This window comes from Podarcis erhardii (assembly GCF_964252035.2).
Source record: "Podarcis erhardii genome assembly, chromosome: 1".
NCBI classification, from domain to species: Eukaryota; Metazoa; Chordata; class Lepidosauria; order Squamata; family Lacertidae; genus Podarcis; species Podarcis erhardii.
The window spans coordinates 49,172,003-49,190,981 of NC_138497.1; the positions used below are offsets into that span (position 1 = coordinate 49,172,003).

General features: G+C 44.7%; 1 protein-coding gene across 4 annotated transcripts in view; it reads right to left on the minus strand.

Moving 5' to 3' along the window:
• Window positions 1-18,639, minus strand: part of TMEM229B (transmembrane protein 229B) — a 37,866-nt gene extending 19,227 nt beyond the window's left edge. Inside the window, exons 1-2 of one of the 4 annotated variants that reach the window (XR_014153924.1) lie at window positions 18,090-18,152; window positions 3,721-3,957 (exon numbers count right to left, since the gene is read on the minus strand). Coding sequence is in view for 1 of the 4 variants with exons in the window: in XM_081851884.1 (XP_081708010.1) it covers window positions 18,090-18,359 (270 nt within the window). In the remaining 3 variants the exon portion in view is untranslated. Of the gene's footprint in view, window positions 1-3,720; window positions 3,958-18,089 lie in introns of those variants that run through there. The other 3 variants (XM_081851884.1, XM_081851880.1, XM_081851882.1) reach the window with 3 other exon arrangements.
• Window positions 18,640-18,979: the final 340 nt, after the last annotated feature.

An 18,979-nucleotide genomic window follows, 5' to 3' on the forward strand; every position in this document is an offset into this window, starting at 1 on the left:
TCTTGCACTAAGGGTCAAAAAATAAATCTATTAATTGCACAATTGCCTCTCCCTTATTTCTAAGTAAACAAAAATGTGGTGCCAAAGGCACAGAGACTTCCTGTCCAGAGGCTTTAGATTAGGCTCCAGTGCTGTTTTAAAAGCTCTTAGCTGCTAACCAATGTTTTCATTGTTATAGCAACCAATTAGTATGACTTATACAATGGAGAAATTGATTTAAAACTGTCTTTTTATTGGTGACAACTTGCCTCAGTTGAGATCGATCCACCCTGCTCAAAACTCCAAAAATAAAAACTTGTAAGATTAAAAGCAGCTCTAGCAGGAACAGAGCGTTTCTTTTCTAGCAAGAATATAACATTTCCATGTTGCACGTACAGTGGTACCTCGGGTTACATATGCTTCAGGTTACATACGCTTCAGGTTACAGACTCCGCTAACCCAGAAATAGTGCTTCAGGTTAAGAACTTTGCTTCGGGATGAGAACAGAAATCGTGCTCCGGCGGCACAGCAGCAGCAGGAGGCCCCTTTAGCTAAAGTGGTGCTTCAGGTTAAGAACAGTTTCAGGTTAAGTACGGACCTCCAGAATGAATTAAGTACTTAACCCGAGGTACCACTGTATAATAATAAACCTGTTTGAGGCTCACACACAACATCTGAAGAGGCAGGCAACTTGCATATATACATATGATAGCACCGTGAGCAAGTAGACCAGTGCGATCTCTTTATATCATGATGGCTATGAGGGGCAGAAGCAAGGGGAAGAGGCATCTGTGTGTGTTGTTGAGATATATGTGTACAAAAAGAGAGACAGAGAGCACCATCTGCTGCTAGTGCAGCTCAAGCATTACCCTGAAAATCTATGTGGATTTTCAGTTAAAGAGCCCTAAACATGGAATGACTGTCTGGAAGAATGAACCCCTTCCAACTCCATTTCTCTCAGTGCTCTTTGCTCAGATGATAATCAACAAAGACAAAAGCAAGCATAAGCACACCTGTGTCCATCTCTGGATTTCCAGATGGCTCCTCAATTTTAATAGTTTTGACTATCTTGCCACACAGAGGGTCGCACATTTGCTACCTCTGAAGTGTAAGAAGTGCTCCACAGCAACATTACTATGGAAACCACCCGGGCATTTCTTCAAATCCTGCTCTGTTGAACAATCTTAAAAGTAAGCCATGAAACCTTGCTGTGAGTTCTTTGCCATCCTTGCATCTGCACAGCAGACTAACCCAAAGCAACGGGGAACATTTCACTGTAAGGCTTATTTTCTTTTGCATACTTTGAGCTCTCTAAACCAGAGTCTAGCAGTTGTACATATCAAGGATACAGCTTAGAGCTGTACAACAGGGGATCATTGTAACCCTCCATTTAAGGAGTCTCTTTTGACACATCTACAAGCTTCTATACTGTGGCATTTCACAAAGGTCACTACCGAAAAGAACCCTGTTGTATGCGTCAGCTTATATCAAAATCTTTGTTATTCATAAATAATAGGGAATGAAACTGGGCATGCCAATGTTCTTTTTACTAAACTATGTATAAATCCCCTTCCTGTGTTATTCATATGAAGGGAAATCATGCAATAACTGGGAGCAGGTGCACACTGCCTGCCTCATCCTTAGGGTTGCGTGGCCAAGCTAGCCATGGTCTCCAATAACTAAATAAGAGTCCTTTTTGCAAATACCTACTCATGCAAAGTCCTCTGTCATCCCCTTCTGCTTGTGCCCTCTTGAGAGTCCCATGGACTGCAAGAAGATCAAACCTATCCATTCTTAAGGAAATCAGCCCTGAGTGCTCACTAGAAGGACAGATCGTGAAGCTGAGGCTCCAATACTTTGGCCACCTCATGAGAAGAGAAGACTCCCTAGAAAAGACCTTGATGTTGGGAAAGATTGAGGGCACAAGGAGAAGGGGACGACAGAGGACGAGATGGTTGGACAGTGTTCTCGAAGCTACCAGCATGAGTTTGACCAAAATGCAGGAGGCAGTGGAAGACAGGAGTGCCTGGCATGCTCTGCTCCATGGGGTCATGAAGAGTCGGACACGACTAAACGACTAAATAACAACAACAACAGTTCCCTAAATTCAGAAGTCATAGGGATTAGTTCTTGCACAAATGGTGCTGTGTGTTTATGTGTGTGTGTGGCCAAAACCTGTGTGGACTCAGTTGAACCTGTATTCCGTCACATTTTCTAGTGCAGCCTTTCTCAACCTTGGGTCCGTAGATGTTGTTGGACTACAACTCCCATTATTCCTGACCACTCACCCTGCTAGCTAGGGATGATAGGAGTTGTAGTCCAACAACATCTACGGACCCAAGGTTGAGAAAGGCTGCCTAGTGTAACCTTGGCACAGATTCAGGGGCAGGGCTATGCTGGAAAAAGCAGGTATGGATACGGCTCAGCCATAGTAGTCCATGCTCTGGTAATCTTCACTACTGCAATGCTGGACTTTCAAATGCTACTGCAATGTGTTATTTTATTGCATTTACTGTATTTTATCCCTTTGTGCTGTATACTGTTCCAAGAGGCTAATGTCTTGATAAATCTGTATAAATAAGTTGTGCTATGCTCCCTGCTTCTGTTGTAACATAATAGTCAGGACCAGATAAATATCACCTACAGTTTGCAGTTTTTGCAACAGACGACATCCATGTGCCTAACTTCACAGATTGCAACTGAATTGTGACACATTTATATTTCTAACCTCCCTCCCTCCCTCCCTCCCTCCCTCTCTCTCTCTCTCTCTCTCTCTCTCTCTCACACACACACACACACACACACCCAGAGCAAGAGAGCGCCCTGGATGACATCCAACATCAGTCATACTCAGAGCAGACCCACTGAAATCAATGAACTTAAGTAACTTAAGCACATTGGTTTTAACGTGTCTATTCCGAGTATGACTTAGCTGGATATCACTGGGATCTGGAGAGGAGACAGTCTGACTGGAACAACCTTGAGATGGAGTGGCAATAGCCCATTGTTAAGAAACCTGACTCACGCTGGGGTTTAAACACCTGCTTTAAATAGCTAGGTCATACACTCTCCTCCACAGGATATACAGCCTGTTGGATCAATGGCAACCTGAGCAGCAAAATGTAAAAGAAGTTATTGAATCCAGTGGAAAGAGCTTATCCTCAGTGAAAACAGGGAAGGTAAAAGGTGGCACTATAAATCAACAGCAGGGACTTGAGCAAACAAAGAAGAGGAAGTTTAGCAACCCACAAGCCCTGTTTCACAGGCGCTGGATAGACAGCTTGGGAGAATGAAGTTGTATTTCCTGCCGACCTGGACTAACCCCTCTCCCCGCTGCTGCCCTGCCAGTGCACCTCTGCCGTGACCTAAAGAGACCTCGACCAAGGCAGGGAGAGAAATTCCTCCTCCCAAGCCCTTAGCTGCCAACTCCGATATGGACAACTGCCCAGCTAGTAAGTGACTCCACACAATGAATTTACTTCACTGAACAGCTATTAAATCAGCTTTACTTCTTAAGATGGTGGCTGAAAGGGAATCAAAGCCTTGTCTGTTTTTAGCAGGCTTTTGGCAGAGACAAACCTGCTTTGCTTTCTCCTGTGCCCGCCCGCCCCCGCTCCTAAGAAAAGCCCCTTGGCACGTAAACAAGGCCGTTTCCAACTCTGGGCTGAGCCACTGCCCTCCCCTGCCCACCACATGGTTCCTGGTAAAATTAGCCAAGCCACCTTTTTTTGCCTTACTTACCTAGAGAAGGGATTCTAGCAGGCTGCCCTTGCTACAGAACTTCCTGGACTACCACAGTTTTGATGGGGCAGCAATCGGGGGTCTGGCCTTCACCCTCTTAAGCCAGCATCACAGCAGCTGCTGCAATCCTTTGAACTGGAGGCTGACAGAAGCAACAGCAAGCAGCGTCTATAAGGGTTTTTATCCTTTGGAAGTCGATCTGTGTCTGCATCTCAGCAGCTAGAACTCCCAAGCAGCCTAAATGGATGAGAACGCACAGGAGGCATTTGGGGGCATGAATTATTCATTCCCTTGTTCAGATCTGCTGCCAATAGATCTACATTCTTCTTCGAGGCCCGGCATGGGACTCCACTCTTGTTTTCAACAGTAATGGAAGACATCTAGGTTTCCTTTGATAGTCCTCGAGGGCAAACGATATGGGGCACTTGCTGTACTCGGAGCAACAGGATCAGGCATCAGGGAGTCAGCCCAATGCTCCTTTCTCAGCTGCGATCAACACTGCGCCACCAGGCACACCTGGCGAAATTTTGTTATCTCAGAATGGTAGCAGCATTCCTAGGAGCATCTGCCCCCATTTGGTCTGTAATAAACCTCACTCAGTTTCCCAGAGAGATCAATGTAAGCCCCTTTGTGAAGGGCAGGCAATGCATTTTGGAGTCCTCAGTAGAACACTGCATTCACACCACTCAAGTTCACTTCACACTAGCTATTCCCTTGCTTTTTAACGAATGTGGACTTGAAAATATGGAAGAACAACTTCACAAAATCACAATGTGGAGCAGCCTCCCGCAAATGCAGGAAGCCTGAGGCCCTTGAGAATCCAAGGATCCATTTTTTGGGTTGTTTCTCTGGAAGAAACCCGGCTCAAGGTCTGAACAGTGCTTATCACCCTTACCTAGCCAAGCAGTTCTGGAAAGGAAGGAAGAACAGATCCTTCCCAATGGATCATGCCTCAAGACTTGGATAGCCAATGTAAGCAACTCTTGCCTGGAGAAGGAGGACCTATCCACTCATGTCTAGACTGCTGCCTGCTCTGTTGCTCAGCAGGATAGAGGTAAAACCACACCAAGGAATGAGTGGCATACAGAGTGCTATAAAGCAGCCTTTGTCACCTGATGAGTGTCAGTGTCTACATACAATCATCTTGTATCATGCACAGATATTTGGTGCCAATGGTTGTGCATCTATGTGAAAATTGTGTATAGCCAAATTTTAATTTTCCTTGGTTGGCAAGGGGGGGGGGAGCCCTGCAGGGAGGCCTTCCATGTAGCTCCACTGCCTCCCCTCACTCATCCTCATGTGAGCAACTGGTGGGAGGGAGGGAGGCAAAGAGAAATAAAGGGGGAATAGAGCAGTGGCAGAGAGAGAGAGAGATGCAGGCAGAAGAGAAAGGCTGGAAGTGAATCTGGAAAGGGTCTAAAGCCAAGCACATAATGTATGTTAAAAGATGTGACTTAATTGTACATATTAGCAGCTTAAAATGCATCAACCCCATATTCCCCTGCTCCATTTCAAGTCACTTTCTTATGTTGCTGTACACACCAGAGAGGGGTTGGTGATGTTTTCACCTGATGTACATTAGCTGATTTGTTTCCCTGTGCCAATCTCCTGTTCAGTGAAGTTGTAATGTGTGCATGCACTGTCATCTGTGCATGTGCAACACTGTCTCAAATGTACACACCTCAGCTTAACTGTGGCCTACATTTTCGAATCAGATGGAAGCTGGTTTTAAGGCATCAAACAGCATAATTTCTCGATAAACTAAAGGATGCATAAGGATTGCGGCTAACCTCATGTGAATGCACTTTCAAACACCAGCAGTGGACTCTGGAGCCAGAGTCAATGGTAATGTGTACACAGCCTTCTACTTGGGTCTTGGCTGAGGTACAGGTGCACCAAAAGCTATTCACCACTGCCTTGGGGAAAACTTCTTCCTCCTTACTTGCAAAATCCTGACTTTAGAGTTGAGAAGAGTTGGCGCCTATCAGGGAGAGGAGCTAATTCTCAGCTACAACACAGAGAGTAGGCAAATGGAGGATTGCTTACTTAAGAGACACTGCATTGCTCAGGCAGTCTGCAAGGCCCAAGGGTATTCAGACAACAATGCAACCCAATGCCACTCTGCTTTTAATGAGACAGTAGCTAAGATAGGCCAATTTTGTGATGTATGAAGGTACCTTAAGCACTAGTTAGCTAAAGGGAGATGCTAATTGGACAAAAGGTGTGTGTTAGTGCTTTGGAGAACTGTATTACAGCAGAACTCCAGAATCACAGTCAGAATCCTCTGGGAAGCAACTATTAAAAATAAGCCCTTCTGGGAAATGAGACATCACAGGGGAGGAGATTCTGAATTGATGCAAGCTTTATATTCACTGGACGGAGTACACATCAGCATTCAACTGCCTAACGGCGGAGACTGCAACCACCAAGAAAAGAAAACTTGTTCCATTGTCTGGAGAAGCTGTTTTCAACGGAGCCCAGCAAAGGAAGCGTGCAGCTGTATTGAGGCAATACCGGGTTTTGAAATTTTGCGCTCCTAACAATTTTGTGCTAGGGCAATCACGCTTGTGCCTCCCCCCCACTACCCTACTGCATTAAGAGTATTAAAACAATCCAACCTACAAGGTAGAAAGCTGCAACAACCCTGTGAGAACACAGCACCCAAAACGTTTTGCTCCTTGCCTCCAATTTGATTTCTGAGAAAAAAGAGGGTAAATGGTAGAAATAATCAGCTTTGTAGCAAATCTGAATGCCTCTATTTTGCAGACTCTTCGCTTATGTTTCAAGTTTGCTGCCCCATTACAATGTAAATTAGCAAAAATGCAGGCTTTTTGAAGTCATTCCTGTGTATAAAAACAAAGCATGGAGCTGTTGACTGCATTCATATAGCTCTAAGAAAAGTGTAGGCAGGCAGCCACATTGACTAATGAAAGCATGTGCCTGTCTGGAAAAGAACCAGAATGTTTGATTCCACAATCACGGGGTCTCTAAAGCAAAATGCCGTAAGAACAAACTGTTGAAAAACTGAAGGACTTTAGCAAAACAAATGATAGAAGGTATAGCACTTTTATATAGCTAAAACTGAAAAGTATGGACAGATGCAAAATTAGCCCTACTATTTTGTTTTACTCCTCATATTAGGAACATAACCAATAAAGACATCATCTTCCATTTATTAACTGCACCTAGATTAGTGATTGCTAAAAATGGGAAAACTTTTAAATGAAAATCTTTTTGAAGCATGAATTTTGCAAGTATGGGACACTGTGCTTAAGGACAAATTAACCATTTCACAAAAAGAATATTGATATGGGGTGAATAAGACTCACACCATCTATATGACATGGTATCCTTCCAGGGACTTTGTTAAGACAATTGAACATGGTTTTCACCTTCCATCAATTTGTGGAACTGTGTAGAGATACACTTTCATTTGACTGCCTTTCTTGGAACGTCTAATACTACAATCATTTTTTTTCTGTACCACTGCTAAATTCTGTATTCCTTGTATGGGTATGTTTTATTACTTGATTTTTTAAAAACCTGCAATGTGGGATATATCTTAAAAGTGATACTTGAGAGATTCTGACAGCTCTCATTCCTGTGACATCATTTCACATTTTGGCTCTTTAGCCTAGCAGTAATACATCTGAGGTTAATTTTGGGTTACTAACACTGACACAAGATCCTATAAAAACTGAATTTGTGCAACACGATATTCCGTTAAAGCTTTAATTCTCATTATTGAAATTTATTATTAGCATGCTTTTGCAAGCACACCAAATGATAAATGACCTTAAGACTTAAGACTAAGTCTTAAGTCTTAAGTCTTAAGTCTTAAGTCTTAAGTCACCTTAAGACTCCAATGAACCAGGAAAAGGACCATTTTGTTAAAACCCCACCTACATCAGCTCTATCAAGGTTTAAATTAGAGTAAAAATATAATTCATCAGTAAACTCCCTTTGATCCAATAGGGATTGAGGTCAGGACACAGTTGCTTAGCAACCTAGCAGATTAACATTTCCCAACTGTTACATACTCTGTGGAGGACAGTGGGTTATTAAACGCTTCAGCAATACTCCTAGTTTTTTCACTCTTCTATTTTTTTCAGGAATGAGTAACTTACGGTGCTATCCTATTAGGAATGTTTACTCAGAGGGAAGTCCCTCTGTGTTCAATAATGTTTTCTGCCAGGTATGTAATTGTAGCCTTACAGCACAATCTTATACATGTCTGATAAAAAAAATTAGTCCTACTGAGTTGAATGGGGCCTCCTCCTAGGTAAATGTATAATACTTCAGCCTTGGTTACTTTTATTTTACCAGCAAAGTGACTTGAAAAATTGGCATAAAGTTTTAATTATATATTTAATTATATATTTAGAAAAACAATTACTGCTCAGTTGTGGTCATGTGTTTATTATGTGAAGTAGTTCTATTCATCACTTTTCAGATGGGCCTCACAAAAATGTTTATATATAAATATAAAGTATGTAAAAAGAGATGCAAGGATGTTGGACCAACAAGGGTATGACATCTAGATGAAAAGCACTTTAAATTATGCATCAGTAAGTTCACGTGCAGCAGGCTTTTTCAAAAATATTGTCAGCATTTCTATTCGCTCACTTAATTCATTACTTATCCCCACCCCAGACATGTATACATTTCCTTAGTTGCTCAAATAGCAAATTAGCAATCCCATCTTCCATTTGGTTCAGTAGCAGTGAAAGGCCTTGAAGAGCTTCCCGCCCAGGCACCATACAGGTGTTCTTGGTACCATCAGCTCTGAAGATCTTCATTGTTAAAAAGAGGTCAATCCATCACAAACAGCAGCCAAGCTAGACTGCACTGCGATGATTGCTTATGGGCAATCATCCCTAGCTAACAGGACCAGTAGTCAGGGATGATGGGAATTGTAGTCCCAAAACATCTGGAGGGCCGAGTTTGGGATGCCTATGCTGGAGGAATTTACAGAAGACATGCGGTTCCTGTCAAAGGCAGTGAGAGTTGAATTCTAGTTCAAGACCCATCGCTTAAGTCTAAACTAATGAGCATCAGTTCTCAACCTTACGTGACACAGGGAAGACAGCACATGATAGCGAAGGCGCTTAGCGGATGAGATCCTCTTTATGCACTAATCCATCTTTTATATAGAGCTTGAAGACAAGATTGCGTAGGGAGAGGATTTATTAGGAGTGGTTGCCCAAACTACTGCACTAGATTAATTAATTCAACAGCAGGGGTCAGAACACAGAATGACATAGTTCCTTTCTTGCTTCCCTACTAACATAAATCTATTTGAGTTCTTGCACAAGCAACTTTATTCTAAAACTGTTACAAGTGAGTACTCAATGTGAAAAATATTATGCATCGTCCACTTCAGATGCCCTTGAGGCTGGTCTCTGCTTTTTGACACAGATTGGTACTCTTCTCATTGGCAAAGGAGTAAGCACTCTGAACAAAGCTCAGTGTGGCATCATTATCCTTAATTAACACATACAACAGTAACTTTTACTAATGAGCCAGAATATCACTAGATCTCGGCTTTCTTTCCCAGCTGCTGCCAGAGTTAACACATAGCTATTTCATTTCCAAATATTTGCCTTCCAACAAAGGGAAGTAAGTGCTCTTTTAAAGAAGAGAGCAGGGAATTATACTAGAATGGGTAAGAATTGTAATGTTTTGGGTTTATTCTTTCCTCATTATGATACCCTCCCAAGTTGTTAGGTTTGAAACAAAAACTTTTGAACAATGACTACTGCAGCCTTCTACAAGAACCCAAGGACCTTCTGGGATCCTGTATCTTAATGTCTTCTGGAAACTCAGGTGCTCAGTGGCATGTTTTGGCTGCAGTGCTCTCAGAAAGGAAACTGCTAGTGGCAGGAAAAGCAACAGATGCCTGAATTTTGCATGAGAAGCTGAATTGAAAAGGTAAAACCATATTATACAACACTAAGAGAAATACATCTCTCAGTGTGGAGCACTTGCCACCAAGGCTATTTTTTAAAAACCCAACAAACACATTTTACCATTAATGGGTATATAGTGTTTCTTGATGGCACTTTGCAGCAAGGCAAGGCAAGGTCATCCCTGCTTTATGAACCAAAATACAAAATTCAATGCTGCTTCAATGTGAAGTCATCATATCAAGTACTTCTATATGTGAAAGATGGTGCAATCTTTGGGTTAGATTACTGCAATGCATTACATGGTTTGACTTTGGAGACTTCCCAGAAGCTTCTATTATTCCAGAACACAGGTGCAAGATTGCTACTGGGAGCACTCCTAGAACATATCTGCCCAGCTCCAAAACAATTTCACTGCTAGCAAGTGCCAGCCCAGGGCATTTTGCTGTATGATGTGAAACAGTAAATGGTTTCCCCAACCCACCATACAGTGCCTCAGGCCAACCATGTTATTGATACATGAGGCAGAAGACCTCACCAACAGTTCTCCTCCTCCCTGGCAGCAGAAAGAAAGAAAGAAAGAAAGAAAGAAAGAAAGAAAGAAAGAAAGAAAGAAAGATCAAATAACTAAAAACTTGCCATTTCATGAATTCCACAATCAAGTGCCTGAGGTGGTTGCCTCACCCTGCTGGTGGTCAATCTATTCCCAATAAAATTTGAAATGCTGGTGTTATATTTAAAGCCCTATACAGTGGTACCTCAGGTTACATACACTTCAGGTTACAGAAGCTTCAGGTTACAGACTCCGCTAACCCAGAAATAGTACCTCGGGTTAAGAACTTTGCTTCAGGATAAGAACAGAAATCACGTGGCGGCAGTAGGAGGCCCCATTAGCTAAAGTGGTGTTTCAGGTTAAGAACAGTTTCAGGTTAAGAACGGACCTCCGGAACGAATTAGGTTCTTAACCTGTGGTACCACTGTATAGCTTGCTTTCTGGGTACCTAAAGGATCCTCCTTCCCCACAAGTTTCTGCTTGTGCATTAAGGTCTTCAGAGCCCTTTCTCTGAATGCCTGCTCCCTTCTGGGCTTAGGCACGTGATCACCAAAGACAGGGCCCTCTTGATTATATCAAATGCTCTCCTCTGGGAAACTCAGTTGCACCTCCTCTTGTGCTGTAGTTAAGATGCTAGGTGAAGAGTTACTTTACTTTCCCAGGTTAGACTTTTGAACATTTAACCTGAGCCTCATTCTATTTTGTGACGGTTGCGTTATGTTTTCTACTTCTCTGCATCTTTAAAGGATGATGATTTAAAACGTTGTGTGCAAATGCGCCACCCCACTCATGACCTCCAAGGGCAGCAGGCGCTTATGTGCGGGTGAAGGTGCACGGCTGTGTCTCTGTGACACCTGGGGACAAGGCACAAGCATCTCCCTCTTCCGCTCTTAAGGAGTGTCCAAACAGGTGGCCACCGTGAGACCCAGTGTGGTGCAGAGGTAAGAGTGTTGGACTATGACCTGGGAGGCCAGAGTTCAAATCCTTGTTCAGCAATGAAGCTCACTGGGTAACCTTGAGCCAGTCACAGTCTCTCAGCTTAGCTTACTTCACAGGGTTGTTGTGAGCAGGGAAATGTGGAGGAAGAAAACCATGCATACCACTTTGACGGAAAGAGGAGGACAATTAATTAATTAATTAATTTTCTCCTGTGTATGTATGAATAAATAAATTCTTCTGTAGTTAAGGTTTCCTTAGTTTTCTGTTTTGTTGTACTGATTTCAAATAGGGTGTGATATGCAATTTATAAAAAATGAATGAGTGAATGAATAGGCAGAGTGTATTGTATCATACATTTGCGTGTCACCTGCAATCTGAAGCAGTACTTTCTGCACACAAGTTTATAACTCCATCTGCTGTTGGAAAGAGCTAGCCAGAGGCTATTCAAAATCTCTGGGGAAACAATGTACTTTCCCCACAAATACTTCTTTAGATGAGATATAGGAAATTAGCTTTCCACGCTCCGCTGCTAAACACAGCTGATGTGACTATTGTTATTTGTTAATAAAATAGGTCAAAGTTTTATTCTGAGATTTAGCCTAGAATCTTAGTATCATAATTAATCTGCCCTAATTGATGTCATTTTGAGGGAAGGGATATTTAGCAGACTGCCAGTTTATCGGTTCAAAACCTTTGCTGGATCAAAACCAGAGGAGTATGGCATAGTATACAGAAGTGATGAGTAGGTTGTGGTGCAATGCAGTGGGTCAGGGAGATCAAGGTTCCAATCTGTGCTTAACCATGTAGTTCACTGGATGATCATCGACTAGTCACTATTCAAATCCCTGGTTAAAAGGGAACCTGGTTAGTTAGTCTCAACCGTGGTTAATGTCATTGACGATGTCATATTTAATCGTGATTAAGACCAGCAGGAGATGGAAGGTGGAGGAGAGGACAGAAGGCAAAGATATCATGGCTGGTTCATCTACAGTGACTCAGTGAGATGTCACAGCAGTACGCTTGAAATGAATTTTCTGAAACTACAGCACAGTCTTGTAGTATACAGTGGTACCTTGGGTTACATACACTTCAGGTTACAGACGCTTCAGGTTACAGACTCCGCTAACCCAGAAATAGTACCTCGGATTAAGAACTATGCTTCAGGATGAGAACAGAAATTGTGCGGCGGTGGCAGCAGCAGTGGGAGGCCGCATTAGTTAAAGTGGTATCTCAGGTTAAGAACAGTTTCAGGTTAAGAACGGACCTCCAGAATGAATTAAGTTCTTAACCTGAGGTCCCTGGCAGTGGTGTAAGAATTTACTCTCACCTACACAGTAGGCGCTGTGGGTTAAATCACAGAGCCTAGGACTTGCAGATCAGAAGGTCGGCGGTTCGAATCCCCGCGACAGGGTGAGCTCCCGTTGCCTGGTCCCTGCTCCTGCCAACCTAGCAGTTCGAAAGCACGTCAAAGTGCAAGTAGATAAATAGGTACCGCTCCGGCGGGAAGGTAAACGGTGTTTCCGTGCACTGCTCTGGTTCACCAGAAGCGGCTTAGTCATGCTGGCCACATGACCCGGAAGTTGTACGCCGGCTCCTTCGGCCAATAAAGCGAGATGAGCGCCACAACCCCAGAGTCGGACACGACTGGACCTAATGGTCAGGGGTCCCTTTACCTTTACACAGTATTTTAATTCATCTTCTATGCTTTTTATTCATTTCTACGAGCAGCACTTAGGAACGGTTAATAATGGGAAAGTTGGTATGAAGATGGAAATTAGACGCTTTTGTATAGCAACTGTGAAATGAAAAATTGCAAGTTGATAACCTAAACACACACACTACCAATGCTGAGTACCATAGAAATGCCTGTTAATAAAAATGGTTCCCTTTGCAGGTTACCAGTTCAGTGGCAGATTATCACATAAATACTGCATTCCTGAAAGCTGTTTCCTTTCACTAAGTGGAGATTTTTGCTTATGTTTCAGAAGGAAGGGTGAAACCCCCCCCCCATCATTATAAACAGGAACAAAAGCTGCTCACTCCTGATGCCCCACCCCCCAAGTAGCTGGCGTCAGGGGAGAACACAGATCTTTGCTCCTTGAATCTTTGCATTTTATTTATATAACCAATGATTGACTGGTTATGAGTATTTACATACTGCCATTTAATACAGTTTTCAGGATAGCTTGGTTTTTGCTACTGGCTTTGCAGCTCTTTGCTGCCATTTTTTGTCAATCTACAAAAAAAAAAAAAAATCTCTTGACATGCCGTTCAAAATAACCAACACCAGCCATGTCCAGAAGTGAATCTCAAGTTCTGAAAGCTGGGACCTGGAAAACTTCTTACACCTGAAGAGCTAATCCTATGCATGCTTACTAGGAAAGGAAGTTGCAATGAAACCAAGTTTCTTCCAAGTAAATACTATTCTTAGTAAAAAAAAAAAAAAAAGTCTTATGCTCAGGCTTCAACCCCTACCCCAGAATGCATCCACCGAGATATAATCCAACATTTTAAACCTGGTCATAGAAGCTGGTTTAAAGCGTGCTGTAGTTGAAATTAAGCTAAGAACAGGCACTGAAATCAATGAGACTTAAGAATGCTTAGCTTTGGCTGGACCATGCCCCAGCTTGGCACTATACACTTGGTTCAGTCACTGTAGACTCAGATCTATGTATGGGTTGTCAATTTTACCATTTTTTCCTATGTTTCTCAACTTTATTCCCACAAGGAATATGTTTTGAATAATGCTTGTATTATGGAAGCACAGTGACCATAAACAGCAACACCATCAATGTTAGCTACTCCTGCGGTCCATAAAAACCCATTGACATTAGGGTCCAAATATGGGATAAAATACAGAAGCTTTATCACTTCAAAAGGGGTTCCTCTTTTTAGATGGTGAGTGAGAAGGAAGTGAAACTTCTCAGGATCTAACCAACACACAGTAGGTTCTCCAGCAAAATTTGCAGAACCTTTCGTCTAGAAACAAATTGTTTATTATAGTACTGTATGTGTGAAGATCTGCAAGGGATCACTTTGGGCAGAATGGCTTCTAACAAAATGCCTCAACCTTCCCCCACATGCACCAGGGCTGCTGCCACTCAGACAGCTCAGCTCAGAAATGGGTGAGCACTGCTACCACCAAGACCTAATAAAGGGCTCTTGGAGCTCTTGAGCTTAAACAGTCTACAGCACGGGAAAAGGGTGGAGAAGGACTGGCTTGCTGGAGAAGGAAAGGGAGGAGCAGAGGCCTGAGGGACCTCTGTTTCCCCACAAGCTTCTTTTCCTGCCAGCAAGGAGGTATGGGAAACCCCAACAAGCTGCTTCCCTAACCCTCTCCAGGTTTTATTCAAAATAACAGAAAAGATAAACATGGGTGGGCAGAATCATACAATTTGGTAATGGGCACAAAATTTAGCATCCCCCCCCCCAAATCAGCTTTGCTGTCTGTCTGTCTGTCTGTCTGTCTGTCTGTCTGTCTGTCTGTCTATCCATCCATCCATCCATCCATCCATACATCCATATATTGCATCAATATTTTAAGAGCTACAAATTCCAAGAAAAAACTGTTGATGTTCAAACGGACCAAACCACCACCATACCAAAGCAGTACACTTCCCCCCTCTAAAAAGGATGTAGAGTCATACATAAAAGTTTAGTCATTAGTTGAAGAACTTGAGCGTTATGGAGAAAGCAGATCCTTGCACAATATGGTAGAAGACTCATCGCAAAGCTGCCCAGCTGGATTCCTGTTAGCACGTGATATGAATGGGAGCCAGTGTTCAATAAAGTGATCCTTCTTTGTCACACCATACAGTACATGAAATTGCTGCTTATGTTTGCCGATGAAACCTGACCTCCACGTTCTCTGTACCATTGAAAAATATATAGAGATTTCATATTTTTCCAAATCCTTGGAGATGGTCAGACTAGCTGCTAATAAACAGATTAATGAGATTAAGTCTTCCTAATTGTCAGAAATGCCCAGAAGTGCTATGCATGGATCATATCTCAGTTCATGGCCAATCCTATTTTTTCCCCCAGTGATATTATGTTTGCACACATGAGTCATCTTTTCTAAAAGCAAGTTTCTAGACCTTATGGGGATAAAAAATAGGCTTAAAGATGTGTGGGGAATGCCTAATAAAAATCTCAGATGCAATGGAGGTCTAAAATAAATTTCCTGAGGTCAGGAGGTTTCTGCTTAAGTGCCTTGCATAGTTTCTACAACTTTTCACGACTAATAGAAGCAGAATAAATTATGCAATGTGTGTGTGTGTACGCACGCGTGTGTGATATATACATCTCACATATACACACATATACTCACACAGTTTATTTGCATTGTTGATTATATTTATGTAGGTCAGATCTAACTTATTGAGTACACATCCATTTAACTATAATTTTTCCGTACTGAGAAAATCTACTGCTATCTGACATTTGTCAAGCTGATTGTTCACAAGAATTCAATAACACCAACAGCTGTTCATGTTAGCAAATTCACCTCCATTCAAATGACAGTCCGGCAGTCAGCCATACATGAGTTTTCCCAAGGTTCTCTTTTTGTCCTCAGAATGCTAGAGATTATAGGTACTATTTTTATAGCACTGGCTATTTCTGGCAACACAATATAGTTGGTTTCAGAGCAGCACAGAACGGTATACCCATTTGTTGACAACTAGTACATATTTAGCTATGGATACAAGAGAGATGATGTACTTTTTCCTCTTTAGAGATAATTAAGGGAGGAGCAAGCAAACCATGTACCTTTCCTCCATCCATCCTATTCAACTTCTGAATACTGTACATCCTTTTGTTTATCCTGAATTGATTTAAATTAGTCAAATCAACTGAACCAGTTTCATGCGGAAAAGCATCCTAAATTTGGGTGGGATGGGAGAACAATGTATGCGACATTACTATTTCAAGTAGCTGGGCTTAATACAAACATGCTCACCCCTTTGATGACTTCCACTGTGTTCCATCACAAATATAGAAATCACTACAGGCAGGTTTCTATCCCTTTTTATTATCAATACAATTTCCACTAGAGTAAGTGTGTAAGGGAGCAGTCCTAAATATGGGAAACCAGCATAAATTATGCCAATTTAAATTAGGCTGTTGTAAAATATCCCAGATCCAAACTCCATTCAGCAGCTGGGATGTTGATGACTGAGCCAGCCTAAGCCTGGAAGAAGGGGAAACAAGCCCTTTGAAACAGAGTTTGAGTTCCAGCACCATTATTGTTGGCTTAACACACATCAAGTAATATGACTGAGCTGAATAAACTTAGGATCCAGCCTAGGTCCTGTCCCCCCTCCCCCCGCAGCTCTGCCTAGGAATGTCCCTTTTTAAGGGATAATGGCATCTTAAAGATCCGCCCAGTTTAGCTCAGCCACCTAGTTCCCAGCTGAGATCCTAGCTCAGCTCAACTAGATCCCAGATCTAATCTTAGGATTGTGCCCTTAGTCTGTTGCATTAAAACCCTCAGTGAGCCTTGTGGCATCTTAACAAATGTATGAGGTTACCACCTTTCATGAGGTATAGTCCAAGTCATCAGCTGTACAGTGATCCAGTGCAAAGAAATCAAGTGATGTAGATGTGTTTTATGAGCAAGACCTAATGTTTCAGATATCACACACCAATGGTAGTTAATTCCTGTTCTCCAGCCCTATGCAGTCAGTCTCTGGCTGAGTAGGAAGCACTCTACTACCTAGAGAGGTGTGTTAGCTATATACCCTGGTAGTGGCACCTAGAAGACAGGTCTACCACGGATACAGTAGATCCCCTTAAACTACACCCAGAAAGTAAAGAACTATGACAAACTCCAGAGAAATCACTACATTCAGTCTGTAACTGGGGAAAACAAACATATGACTTGGCATGGCACTTCAGAGGCCAACAAGTGGATTGTGGCAAAGGTTTCCAAAGGCAACCAAGCCAGCCTAATTATCAGAAGCAAAAAGCAGGCTGAGGAGATGGTAGGAATATAGTGAGGCTAGCAGGGAATAAACCTCACTGAGAGCCAGGTGAGGCTTGGATCTGGGAGATCATTTGGTCCCAAACCCACCGCTGTCTCTCACTGGTTGGCCTTGGCAAGGGCTCCATTTCCTCTTTCAGCCTCAGTTTTCATATCTGTAAAATGAGGCTAATGGTACAGCAGCTCACTTTATGAAGAGTCGGGATGGTGAGCATAAGGAAAGGCTTTCAGCGTTTTGCAAATGAAAACCGATAAAGAATAGTAGTTAGACGGCAAGAAGACGACTACAGAAAAGATCACATATTGACAGCTGGACAGCTGTCGGGAAGAAAATATATAGCCCGGTCGTTCGCTGGAGAATCGCGATTGGGGGTGGGGGAGCCCGAGTAATGAACAAGAACTGTAGCACTGTGCTTAAGTGCCGCTCACGACCGGACTGCTGGGTGAGGACGGAGAGCGAAGAGGAGGAGAGCAAGAAACGCAACGCCAAGGTAGGGAAGCGCCCCGGGCTGGAGAAGAGCTCTAAGCAGGGAGACACCTCCCTTCCCCCACCCCGTCCCTTCCTGGACTGCGGAAGACGCGCTCGGGACTCGGGATCCCCTGCCAGCCGAAAGCGCGCCCAGCGCAGCCCCGGAGCCAATCCCGACTAGCCCCCCAGGCCACCCCGCTTTCGGGCTGCTGCGCATCCTTCCCCGGGCGGGCAGCATCCCGGCCGAGGCGAGCGCTCCGGCAGCCGGACGCCGGCGCGTGAGAGAAGCCCGCCAGAATGCGGCTCTTGCGGCACCAAGCAGCACCCGCCCAGCAGCTCCGCCCGCCCGCCCGCGCTGCCTCCATCCGCAAGGGACTCCCCGGAGACGGAGTTCCCTCGGAAACCCCCGGGCGGGCGGGCGGGCGGGCGGTGGGATCTCCTCCCTCGGCCGGCCCGCCACCTCGGCGCGCCCCTGTCGCGGGAAGAGGAGGAAGAGGCCTCCTCTGCGGATGCACCTACCCGGGCGGCGGGGAGTGCGGTGGGCGAGGAGGCCCCGGCGCAGGTGCTTGGCGGCGATCCGGGACGCGGCTGGGCTGGGCTCAGCTCCGCCTCTCCGCGCTCGCCTCCATGGAAGCGTCGCGGCGCCGGCTGCTCTTCCTCCTCTTCCTCCGGCTGCGCCGGCTGCTGCTGCTGCTGCTTGTGCCGCCGCCGCCGCCGCCGCGGCAGCTGCAGACCCAGTGTGCCAGCGAAGAGGGACCCATAGCGCGGCTGCGGGGCCCGACTGCACATGCTCCCTCTCCTGCCCCCGCCCCCTGGCTTAACCCTTCCGCTGCCGCGCCCGCAAGAGGAGGGAGCGCGGCGAGGGGGCAGGGAAGGCGGCCGGGCGCCTCCGCCGCCGGGGCTGCTTCGCGGGCGGGGCGCGGCTCTCTTCCGCCGCCCGAAAGCGCCCCCGCCGCTCCGGCCCACTCGTTCGCCGCCGCTGCCCGGATTGGCTTGGCGAGGCGCAGCCCGCGAAGGGTTACTTCTTCTCCTTCGGGTCCTTTGTCCGCTACATCCGCTTGCTTTGAATAATTTACCCGGCAGATTTGCAGGCGGCGCGTTCCTTCCGTCCGGCAACCGGCACGAGGCCCAGAATCCCCGGGAGTCCCGAGGCCCGAAGATGGGCCTGGAAGTGACCCGCCTAGGAGTCAACCATGCCAAGGCTTGCGGTGCACCAGATCCGGCGTGGTGACTGGAAGAGAGGCGAATCCTCCCTTGCCAACATGCCCCGGAGCTGCCACCCATCCATATATCCTGTTCTCATAGTGTACCAGGGATGTCTGGGATAAATTCATGCATGACCTGGTACCTCTCCACCTGCTTCTAGGAGTCCTGGGGGATAAGGCTATCTATGGCTACTGGAGAGGGTG